Here is a 12179-nt window from a genome sequence, read left to right as displayed (position 1 = left end):
GCCTCCACCTGGAGCAGGCTCGGTGTGCACGCGCAGCCGTGCCGTGTAATTTGCGCCGGGCGGCCGGCCCGAATGACAGCATCCTACTATTGTCGACTGACAGGCTATCACTCAAAGCTACCCCTGTGTGCATGGAAATCTTGCTTGCGCTCCTCTTCCTTTTGGAAACACACACTCCCTTTGTCACTCACACAAACACACACACACACACATCCACACACGCTCAATCAGCCCCCCCCCAAACCCATCACTGTCACTTCACATGGAGACAAAGAGTGCTTTCATTTCTGACAGGACTGTGGGATGTAATGACAATGTTTGATGTACTGTGTTAGCGTGTGTGCGTCTGTATGAACTATTTGTGTGTAGGTGCTCGTCTGTCACATGATTATTCTGTGAAAAGCTTACTGAAAAAAACAAAACAAAACAAAAAAAAACGTCCTGAAGTGATTCAGCTGCTGTCTCACCAACTAGAAAATATATAGCTCTCTCTTTCTCTCTCTCTCTCAAAAAAAAAAGGTACCAGACTGATAAAGCGGGATTTAATGTTCCCTTTTCTTTCATAAGTTGTATAAACCCGCGTTGTCGAGCATGGCCGGGTCCATCTTCCTAAAACCATGGGAATGTTCTGCGTGCTAGTCCTTCTGCACCACGCCAAGTTCTTTTTATTGCTGTTATATAACTCGTGCATTTGAAACACACCCCCTTATTTTTTTTCCTCTATTCTCTTGAGTCGATGCATGCTGCACCAGCAGGGAGAAGGAAAGGGGGCAGATGGGGGGAGAGAGGGACAGAAAGAGAGAGGGTGGGGGGGGAGGAGGAGGAGGAGGGAGAGGGTGAGCAGTAATTTGGTAATGAGTATCACAGGACTGGACTGTGAATGAACTACTCATGAGGGTAACGGAGTCTTAAACTAACTGCCAAACGATCTATCCCAGCATACTGCAAACTCTACTGCGGTTCAGAGAGAATTTCAGAAAGAGAGCGAGAGAGAGAAAGGGGTGGGTGGGGGGGTGGGGGTATGTGGAGTGAGGGAGGGCAGCACTTTTGAGCAAGACAGTTTAGTGTTGCTGATTCCCAGCTGAAAGGAATTTTATTTGTGCGCACGAGGGGATTGCAAGAAAGCAAGTTTGATAGACAGAGAGAGACAGGTGCTGTGCCTGGTGCTTGGATGCCAAAGGAAAAAGTCTGGGAGAGAGCTTTCTAATCTCGCAGTCTCTGAGAAGAAAGCCGAGCGTGTGTATGATAGCGTGTGTCTTACCTGTCGCAGTGGTTACACTTGAAGGGCTTGGCGCCGGTGTGCTTGCGGTAGTGCCTAGTCAGCTCGTCGCTGCGGGCAAAGCGCCACTCACAGCCTTCCCAGGAGCATTTGTACGGCTTCTCACCTGCAGACATGTGAGACGGTCCAAATTAGCAAGCCTTTTGCGCGCGCAAACACACACACACACACACACACACACACACACACACACACACACACACACACACACACACACAGGAACGCGCCTATGCAGGACAGATCCACTGCATTAAACAGAAGATTAAGTTATTTGTTATAATAAAGAGTAAATTCATTCATCCTTCTCTTCTCCTTCATTCTCTATCCACATATATCTTACTGCATCCCAAATGTCTGGAACGCTCGATGAGCCAAATCAAAGCCCCCCTTTTTGCAAAATTCCATGGAAAAAGCACTGTGCAAATTAACTCATTCACTGTGACAACATTAATTTATAATCCAGAGTCACGTTTCCAAAACATGAAACCACTTCCATTAACTGTTCTCCACCCCCTGATGAGAGATCTGAATTTCAGATGAAGTTAAGCAGATGGGGGGGAGGAGAGCTCTATTGTTCAACATGCTGTAGTTTTTTATCTATCAGCCTTTGAGAGATGGGTGGGGTGTCTGTGGTCACGGTTCTACCCCAGCCTGGAGCTAGCGTTTGTGGCGAGCAGACGGGGCTCTGGCCTTAGGCCGCCCCGCTTGGAGGCGGAAATAGAGGGGTGTCAGCGCTGCTGATTCAGATCCAGGGGTGGTAAGGATAATTGGGGTCTTAATGATGCTTAATGAGGAGTAATATCGTACTCACAGTCAGCCAGCTGCCAGCGTTACTGCTCTTCTTCATGTCCGCCAATCTTTCCTAACTAGACTGGAGTCGTTTGGAGTAAAATTTAGGTTCGTTCCTTTACAAAGTGATGCTCACCAGATTGCAAATGACAGTACGGTAAAAGTAGCACTGCTTTCTGTAGCACTCATGCCTAAGGACATTGGCTAGTGCCATCTTACGCAGATGGAAAATGACCAAGTATCTGTCAGAAGGAATTACTAATTAGACGACTTATTTTTCCACTCCTCTGTAAAATGTGAATGAAATCAAGCATATTCTTGCTTAATGGCATCGCAAAATGTGGCAGGGGCCTAGACATGCAAATTCGGTTGCAAGCCGAGACAAAACAGTGAGTTTTTTTCTTTTTTTTCTACAGTCTGGGAATATCCAAGATTTGCTAGCCAGCGATGAGGCAATACAACGTAAAGGGTGACACAGCATAGATGACGAACGCAAGCTGTGTGATGTAACTCCTGCAACTGTTTCCTCTTCCCTTCCCCCCATACTAAGCTCTCTGACTATTAGAGGTAACAAACGGAGACGACCATATTTGAAATTATTTCCACTAAACTTCCTTGGCGCCTTGTACAATGCCGAACAGACTGCGGTGTCTCTTCTCCGGTCAGTTTGACAGTTTGAGACACATAGCAGTCCAAATGCCTTTTTTCTTTTTATTAGATTTGCCTGTCCTTGAGCTCTCCTGGTTTATAAAATCAGCGGTGAATAATATCCCCAATGTGTACTCCTGCGTCTACGCAGATGGACGGAACCAGAGAGGAGCCCTCCCTTACGCCAAGATTTGCAAAGTGGTGGGGCCGCAGGTGCGAGACACCAAACGTTTCACACTGCACTCTGGGTAATTGGCCAGAGACCCCTACACCCTACTCCCCCATCTATCCACACACACACACACACACACACAGAACAAACATGCACCATCTCCCTCCTTCTGTCATAGCCCCCACTCCTCTCCCCCTCTTCTCTCTGTCAGACAGCAGCAAGGCAGGCTTGGACCTGCAACCACGGCAACCGCAACACCAGCCAATTATAACTTGGGAAGGCACAGATGCATGATGGAGTCGCTTAGCAACCGGTCAGAGAGAGAGAGAGAGGGAGAGAGAGAGAAAGTGAGAGTGAGTGTGTAAAGTTGGAGTGAGCGAGAGCTGTGCAGTTGCAGCATGCAATGGAGGGACACTCCACGGCACCAGCCAATTACTGTTCGCTTTTGTTGAGTGGGATGTAGTTGCCTGGCAACCCAAATGTACGGAGCAGTGTGGGGTAGGCAGTGGGCTAAAGCTGGACCCTAGGCTGGAGAAGCTGTAGGCTCTGAATGAACTGGCATACCAAATCCTTCAGCTAGTGTCCAGAGCTGCAAAAACAGCCAGCCAGTTACTGCCTTTCTTCTGCACGTCATAGTGTTTCCTAGCAACTTGCTGTCTTCTAATCAACTACCCCCTACTGCCCCACTGTCGGTGGGCCGGGTACTAATGCTATAGTTAATTACATTTCTTCAGTCAACAGCTACAATGATCTCTGAGGATCAAATTTCAGCAATTACATGGTGTGCGTTTTTACTTGTGTCTCCTGGAGCAGGAGGTATTGATCACAGCCCCACATCAATTGTAGGTTGCGTTTTAGAGCCAGCGTTCAGGCTGTAACCCACACTTCAGCTATATTGTACATAAGAACAAACACCATTAACCCTGCAAACACTGTCCGTCAACAATCAGGCTTCATCTTCGAATCCTGCAATGATTAATGTCCCTGTGCCAGTAATCTATTGAATTAATAACAAAAAAAGAAGATTACACTAATTACATCATGGAATAAACATGACTGGGATGCTGGCATACAGCAGTCTGTCTTTGGGATTATTTATTTTTAACTTTGTCCCATTGTTCCTCGTTTGTGTTCGCTGTCAGGAACACTGCCGGTGAGCTAGTATAGTGATTAGCATCGCTACTGCTTGCAGAAACCCGCTGAGTCAACAGCCGGCCTCAGGAGCGAGATTAGCCACAGCGAGACCATCAACACAGCAGGACTTAAGGGCATGGTAGAGCGCAACTCCCTCTCAGGTTCAGCGAGAGGGCACCAGCAGCAAAGCAGAGGTGGATGTGGCGGAATTAGCTAAGATAGGAAATTTAGCCCAGCCAGTGTATCAATCATCCTGCAATTACTGTGTGTGCTGACAGGTTTTGAATAGTGTGGCTGAGCTTATTTTAGACTGAAAGTGAGTTGGGGGACTACTACCTTATTCTGACCATGCTTGCAGAGACAGACCTCGTTGTATAATAATACTTTTCATCATTTCATAATTCTTAGAAAGGAGTTTTCTATTTTTGGTTTGATGGAATCTCACCTGTGTGTGTCCTCTGGTGTGCCTTTAAGTGGGAACTCTTTGTGTAAACCTTCCTGCAGCCGTTGAACTGGCAGCGATGGACTCTTTTTTTGTTCTCTGGGACATCGCCGATTCCTGCGGATCCCAAACCACCTTCTCCGTCGCTCTGCGCTCCTCGGGCTGGTGGTGAAGGCAATGACTGTGTTGCTACCAACTTGGCAGTACCCAGCCCCACCTTCTTTGCCACCAACTTGAGCGTGAGTGTGCCATCAGGTGTGGCAGTAAGGGTCTGCGTTGGCTTGATTAGGTGTCGGCCCAGTTCTGGTGAGGAGGGTGGCGTTAGTGACGTGACGGCGCTCAGCTGTGCTGGGTGGACGCCCCCGTTGCCCTCTTTCAATCCTGCCTCTACGGTCTTACCGCTGGCTGGAGTATGAAGGTTTTTTGGCAGAGACACGAGCAGTGGTGGCGGACTGGGTTGGTCTGACAGGCTGGGAAGCAGTGGATCCATCAGGTCCTCATCGCTGTCGCCCTTCATGAAACCTGGCGTCAGCAGGCAGTCCAGATCCTCATCAAAGAGGTCAGACAGTCGCTTGGGCTCTGTCTGTAGATACCGCTCCAGCTCCAGACATGTCTAAGGAAAAGAGAGACAGGAAGAAGGACATAAGCTCAAATGCAGATAACTCTAGTTACTTTCCAGCACGACACTAATCACTGTGTCCTACCTGATTAATTAAGTCACTTTAATGAATCATCTCTTTAAGGAGAGAGGGCACAGGATACTGATGCAACACAAAGTCTAGCAATACAACATTAAGCAGTGGAAAGCAGCTCCATTATGATCTGATGCCATTAAACCTTCGGAATTAATGAATCTGAACAGGATTATGGTATTAATAGGCTCATGGTATAAGAAACATTCACCACCGACAAAGGTTACTGGCACATCAGCACTTTGTCTGGCAAACCCGTTTCTGCTTGGGGCTTGGGTTTCGTCGTGAGGTTGTCAAAAAACACACTTGCAGGAGAAACAAGCAGTTTGGCAAAATGAGATGGAGCACAGGTGTTGGGCTGATCTGCCCTCTCGGTGTCTCTCTGGGGGAGACATAAAACATCCCAGGAATTTTCATTACTTGCTAACCACAAGTGGAAGGTATTTACCCATGTGGGTTATGGTTTTCCTCTGTGCCAGTTCCTTTTACTCTCTTCATTGGCGTTTCACTTGAAACGTGGACCTTGCTTGAGATAATCAACCTTTAGCCTGCTTTTGTGAAGCGGGGATTCATTAAGGTGAGAAATACTTCAGTTGAGCAATGAGTGAATGAGAGAGAGAGAGAGTGAGAGAGAGAGAGAGAGAGAGAGAGAGAGAGAAAGAGAGAAAAAGAGAGAGAGAGAGAGAGAGAGAGAGAGAGAGAGAGAGAGAAAGAAATCTATGGCTCACTGACTGCCTATTCAGCAGTTTCTTTTCTAACGGTCTAATAATATTATCCTCCAGTCACATTGACTAGTTTGGATATTAGAGCGTTCCGTTCCGCATGTCGCAGTAAAAGCACTTTGGCAGTGGGGTCGGAGGGAAAAAGGGACGGAGAGAAAAAAAAAGAACCCCTCTGGCTGATTTCTTCATGTCATCTGTACAAATTATAACTGCAGCCGCCCCATTATCTGAACTTCAGACACATAAAGGAATGCATCTAGAGGATCGACTCACCCATCTTCTACTCCAGACTTAACCGTAGCACGATGTCAGCGGCACACAAACCGCTAGCATGTAGTACATAATCAAAACCTATACTACAGTACTATACTACACACACACACACACACACACACTACAGGTTTTTGGATGTCTGAGGTATTTATATGTCTCCATAGGACTCTACACTCCTGCTTGTGATTGAACGTCAAACCTGGTTAAAAAGGCTCTCGCTGACTCGAGTCCGACTCGCAACCAATTTGTAGCAACCGCAGCAGAACAGCAGCTGTTGTTTAACACTAACACACATTTCATCACAGCACCACAATTATAATATCCAGCATCCGTACTAAAAAGTATGCATATGGATAATATATGATGCTGTACTATCGATATGTTGAAATATATTCGATATTACTAAGCTATTGTTCGTTATTCTGGCTTGCATTAGAAACCTTTTATATGCAGCCTCTATTTTAACAGTCAAACCTTCTCAGCAGTGTTAGATGAAGCTTGTGCGTTTTGGGACGCTTGTATGAGTTTCAGACTACTCGGCAGGTGTGTAAATTATCCATGTGAAATGAGAATAAGCGCTCTTTTATCCAGGTGTTGCCGAGTGAGAATTTCAGCAGCAGCCTGAAGTTTTACATCTTGAATTATTTTAGTTGCCGGTGTTATTATAGAGCTTATTCGCAGTCATCGATTTTATTTTTCAAGCACGCAATACAGAGAGGAGAAAACACTCAGTATATATAGCTTCCACTTATAGATCACACTTATAGCTTCCAGAAACATATAAAGCAAGAGAAGAAAAACCCAGTAAAAGTATATTATATATATATATATATATATATATATATATATATATATATATATATATATATATATATATATATATATTATATATATATCTCACCGGTCACTTTATTAGGTACATCTGTCCAACTGCTCGTTAACGCAAATTTCTAAATCAGCCAATCACATGGCAGCAACTCAATGCATTTAGGCATGTAGACTTGGTCAAGACGATCTGCTGCAGTTCAAACCGAGCGTCAGAATGCGGAAGAAAGGTGATTTAAGTGACTTTGAACGTGACATGGTTGTTGGTGCCAGACAGGCTGGTCTGAGTATTTCAGAAACTGCTGATCTACTGGGATTTTCATGCACAACCATCTCTAGGGTTTACAGAGAATGGTCCTGAAAATATCCAGTGAGCGGCAGTTCTGTGGGCGCAAATGCCTTGTTGATGCCAGAGGTCAGAGGAGAATGACCAGACTGGTTCGAGCTGATAGAAAGGCAAAAGTAACTCAAATAACCACTCGTTACAACCGAGGTATGCAGAAGAGCATCTCTGAACGCACAACACGTCGAACCTTGAGGCAGATGGGCTACAGCAGCAGTATATATATATATATATAAAAAAAAAAATATATATATATATATATATATATATATATATATATATATATACATATACATATACACACACACACACACATATATAGAATTGGAATAATCGGAAGCTGAAGCCAATAACAATATCCTCGCTGTAAAATTTCCTTAAATGTACTACAATTTCATAATTAAGATCCTTTTCACTGATATTACTGAGTTTAGAGTCTCTAATCACTCACGTCGAGCACAATACAATGCAGTAATAATGCACTGTGGGAATCCTGAGTGTGAACAATGAACGAAAGATGAAATAATGTCTCTGGTTAGACATCACTTGCCAGTGTTCCTTACACAAACACAGTCGTAGGTTAGTGTTAATTGAACCTGATATCTGCTCAAGCGATTGTAAGAATGGTATATTTTTATTTACTGCACCTGCAACACTGAGCTCCATCAATAATAGATGTGGTGCTAAGAGGCGTTATCACACAAAGAGACAGCTAGAGAGAGAGAGAGAGAGAGAGAGAGAGAGAGAGAGAGCGAGAGAGAGAGAGAGAGAGAGCACTGCCAAACTGCTATTAGCTAAAACGGCTAGAGTCCAAACTAGACACAAAGAGAAAATTACGTCCAGTGTCCGAGTCAGCTCCTCTCACTGTCTGCGCTCCCTGTGTGTATAATAAAGTCAGCGCATTATCTAAAACTAATGCTTTTACATCTCCGCCTGCATTTACCAAAACACTTCTCGCCCTCCCCTTGCTCCCGGTATCCTTGGATTGAAACTACATTTTTTCCCTAAATACAAATAGGTTTTAATTAAAGCGATTTGGCTTTCATCAGATGCTATTTGAAGCTCTACCTCGTGATGAAACACTGATCTCTCACTCTCTCTCCCTCTCTCTGTCTCTTTCCCTCCACAGCATGCGCTGATGACTAATTAGCCACTCAAACGACCCGGCGAAGAGAGGCTCTTTATTCAGCTAATTTGCTGATGGGAAGCCCAAGTGTGTGTACTCTTGCATCACGTACGTGTTTGTGTGAGTAAAATAGAGCGGTAACTAAAAACTACCCCTTGATTTTTATTGCCATTAGAATGAATAAAAAAAAAAAAAAAAAGCCTTCCACTTTGGGATTTTTTTGCTCCCACCATGGAGGCTGAAGTGAAGTGGGAAGGAGAGACGAGTCTCTATCCAGCTCGCACTGTGATTCTGCATGGAAATGGTGTCGCTTTCAATGAGCTGGCGTGATGAAATCTGTCTATGATATGCCATATTTGCTGTCCCCTGCAGTGCCTAGAACAATAACCCACGGCTCCTGTCTATCCACTACAGCTATTATCACCCGTACATTCCACTGACCATAACCACTCTTCTGTAAAATTGGGGCTCTGTCCTTGATTCGTTTAAGGAAGTCTTTTGCCCTGTTCGCTACTTCCATTTATTTGAATTGGAGTGATACATACATACGCACATGCACACATAGTATACACACACACAGTATACACGCGCGCACACACAGTATACACATGCACACACAGTATACACGCACGCACACACAGTATACACGCGCGCACACACAGTATACACGCGCGCACACACAGTATACACGCGCGCACACACAGTATACACATGCACACACAGTATACACGCACACACAGTATACACGTGCGCACACACAGTATACACGTGCGCACACACAGTATACACGTGCGCACACACAGTATACGCGTGCGCACACACAGTATACGCGCGCGCACACACAGTATACGTGCGCGCACGCACAGTATACGCGCGCGCACACAGTATACACACGCACACAGTATACACGTGCGCACACACAGTATACACGCGCGCACACACAGTATACGCGCGCGCACACACAGTATACGCGCGCGCGCACACAGTATACGCGCGCGCGCACACAGTATACGCGCGCGCGCACACAGTATACACGCGCGCGCACACAGTATACACGCGCGCGCACACAGTATACACGCGCGCGCACACAGTATACACGCGCGCGCACACAGTATACACGCGCGCGCACACAGTATACACGCGCGCGCACACAGTATACACGCGCACACATAGTATACACATGCACACACGCATATACTGTGTTTGTGTGCGTGTATACACGTGCACGCATGTATACTGTGTGTGCATGTGTATACTATGTGTATACGGTACTATGTGTATACGGTACACGGTATAAACACGCGCACACGCGGTATACACATGCACACACACACAGTATACACATGCACACACACACACACACAGTATACACACAGACACATACTGCACACACACACAGACACACACAGACACACACAGACACACACAGACACACACAGACACACACAGACACACACAGACACACTTCTTTTTTTTATTTTAGTTTTTCGCTTTCTTTTTTGGCTAAGGAGCCTGTGGCGGCTGCTGCACCATTAGCTCTGTAACGACATGACAATTACTGAGAAACCCTGGGAAAGCCATTGTGCCAAGTGACAGACGCTTATCATCAACTGCAGAAAGTGTTTTGAATCTCTGTTGCATGTCCATGACGGACCACCCCTCGGGTTGCACAGAGAGAGAGAGAGAGAGAGAGAGAGAGAGAGAGAGAGAGAGAGAGAAGGACGAACGAAGCTAGTCAGCCACACACATTCTGTCAGAGGTAGATCCTATCAGTCCCAATGACATTTAAACCATCATCACCACGGGATGCACATCACAGTAATCTGAGGCCCATGCTGTCCTAGATAGGATTTCATGAATTTGCTCACCTTTCTGGCTGGGTGGTAGGGCCCAGAGGCAGGGGCTGCCACTTTTGGCCTGTTGTTCAGACAATAATGATGAGCAGAAGTCCAATACACACACACACACACGGTCTGGGACCTTCCACACTTCATTCACTGTCATCTGCCCATCCCCCTGGTTCTAAGCCCCAGGAATCCTGACATTTAGAGGATACAGTTACACCATGTGGCAGAGAGCACTTTGTGATTTACTGTGTGTGTGTGTGTGTTTGACTAACTGTGTGTGCCTATTTATTTTGGTAAGGGTGTGTGTGCTTTTGGTTGCCCTATTGAAAAGTGGCCATAAAACCAATGAAGTGGCGTATCTAACAGCCAGTTTCCTAACAAAAGACCCAACAAAAGCATGAAAAACTGTCCCAATAAAAGGGTTAATGGACAAATAAATTGAAAGGCACTTATGTGAAAAGTCAACATACGTCAGCTCGGTACAGCGCTCGAGTGGCCCGAGCGATTCCTTTTGATCTTGCTTGCAATTCCCACCATCAAAGAAAGCTTTCTAAATGAAAGACTTGCTCTATCACAACCGCTGTCTCACAAAGGGGATTTCAGCATCTTTTTTTGTGTGAATAGAGACACATCTGAGAACGATCACCCGAATCATTCCACCAGCCGTCAGTAACGCTAAACTACAACATTCTGAACTGCAAACGGCTCGAGAGCTGACAGCCGCTCGCAACAATCGCAACAACAAACTCCAAGACACGATGCACACGCTTCAGACCTAAGGACAAACGAGTGTGTCGGCAACGATCTGTGTTACAAACTTATTTCCGAGGCAACTCTACGGTATATATCCTACTCTGTCCGGTCTCTCCTCCTCTTTCTTGACAACTATGAAATTTTAATGAGCGGTTTATGATGGAGTGAGTCCACTCAGACTCTCCTGCTGTGTAATGGCCCTCCTCTATGCCTGCTTCTGCACCTGTGTCACCCCACACATCACCCCCTCCAGCTCAGTACAGTAGCCTTACTGTCCCCCTCCCCAACACACATACGAACACACACGCAAAACACAATAGCACAGCAAGTCAATTAGCACCTGGGCACTAACCGTCTACTCCGCTCCGTCCTCATCACGCTCGGCCTAATAAACATGGGCCATAAAATAAATGAATGTAGGCGATCCATGTGGAAGAAAAATGCTAACAGCTGTTAGTTGGGACAGCCCAGATATGCTCTTTTAATTTGGACGGATAATTTAATCCAGTTTCATTTGGCCTGTGGCCACCGATGCACAGGCTGCACACACACACACACACACACACACACTTGCTGGCTTTCATATTGGGCCGTGCCCTCTGACATTTGTCCATAGTAAAAGACAAATAAATAAATCACATGCAATGTGGATGGGAATGTATTTCACCCCGGAAGCCAATTAAATGCAAACAAGGCACTTCTAGAGATTTTTAAGGCACAAGACATGCTTCAAAGAATTGGTAAAATCCTGTTAAAGTCTATTGATAAGAACCATATCTCGTTCCACTGCACTTTCCAGGATGACGTGATGCCTTGTTTTTTCCTGCAGTTCCAAAAGCAAGCCAAGCTGTGTCATTAGAAATCAGGGACATTTTCAGTCAGACGTTTTGAATCGATATTTCGAGGCACAACAAATGACAGAAAAGGCTGTGTGTCCGACATTTGTTACCATGATCTCATCGCATTTGTGATACGTTACTGCAGGACAGAGGGTTAAATCTGTGAAACTGTAGAACATATAAGAGACATTAAAGACAGGGGACGGATTACACTTAGCAAGCCAGCTGCAGAAAGACACTCTGTGGGCTCTCGCTGCCTTGTTGTTGCTGTTTTCTCAGTGCCAGATTTCTCGGC

General features: G+C 45.6%; 1 protein-coding gene across 1 annotated transcript in view; it reads right to left on the bottom strand.

Annotated features, from left to right (window-relative positions):
- Positions 1 to 12179, bottom strand: part of klf7b (Kruppel like factor 7b) — a 35891-nt gene that overhangs the window by 4344 nt on the left and 19368 nt on the right. Inside the window, exons 2-3 of the mRNA XM_060875941.1 lie at positions 4468 to 5077; positions 1262 to 1385 (exon numbers count right to left, since the gene is read on the bottom strand). Of these exons, the coding sequence (XP_060731924.1) occupies positions 1262 to 1385; positions 4468 to 5077 (734 nt within the window). The remainder of the gene's footprint in view (positions 1 to 1261; positions 1386 to 4467; positions 5078 to 12179) is intronic.

Source organism: Tachysurus vachellii, chromosome 8 (genome assembly GCF_030014155.1).
Source record: "Tachysurus vachellii isolate PV-2020 chromosome 8, HZAU_Pvac_v1, whole genome shotgun sequence".
In the NCBI taxonomy this organism is placed as follows: domain Eukaryota; kingdom Metazoa; phylum Chordata; class Actinopteri; order Siluriformes; family Bagridae; genus Tachysurus; species Tachysurus vachellii.
Note: the sequence above shows the minus strand (reverse complement) of the source record. Positions and strands in the feature narration are given on the sequence as shown.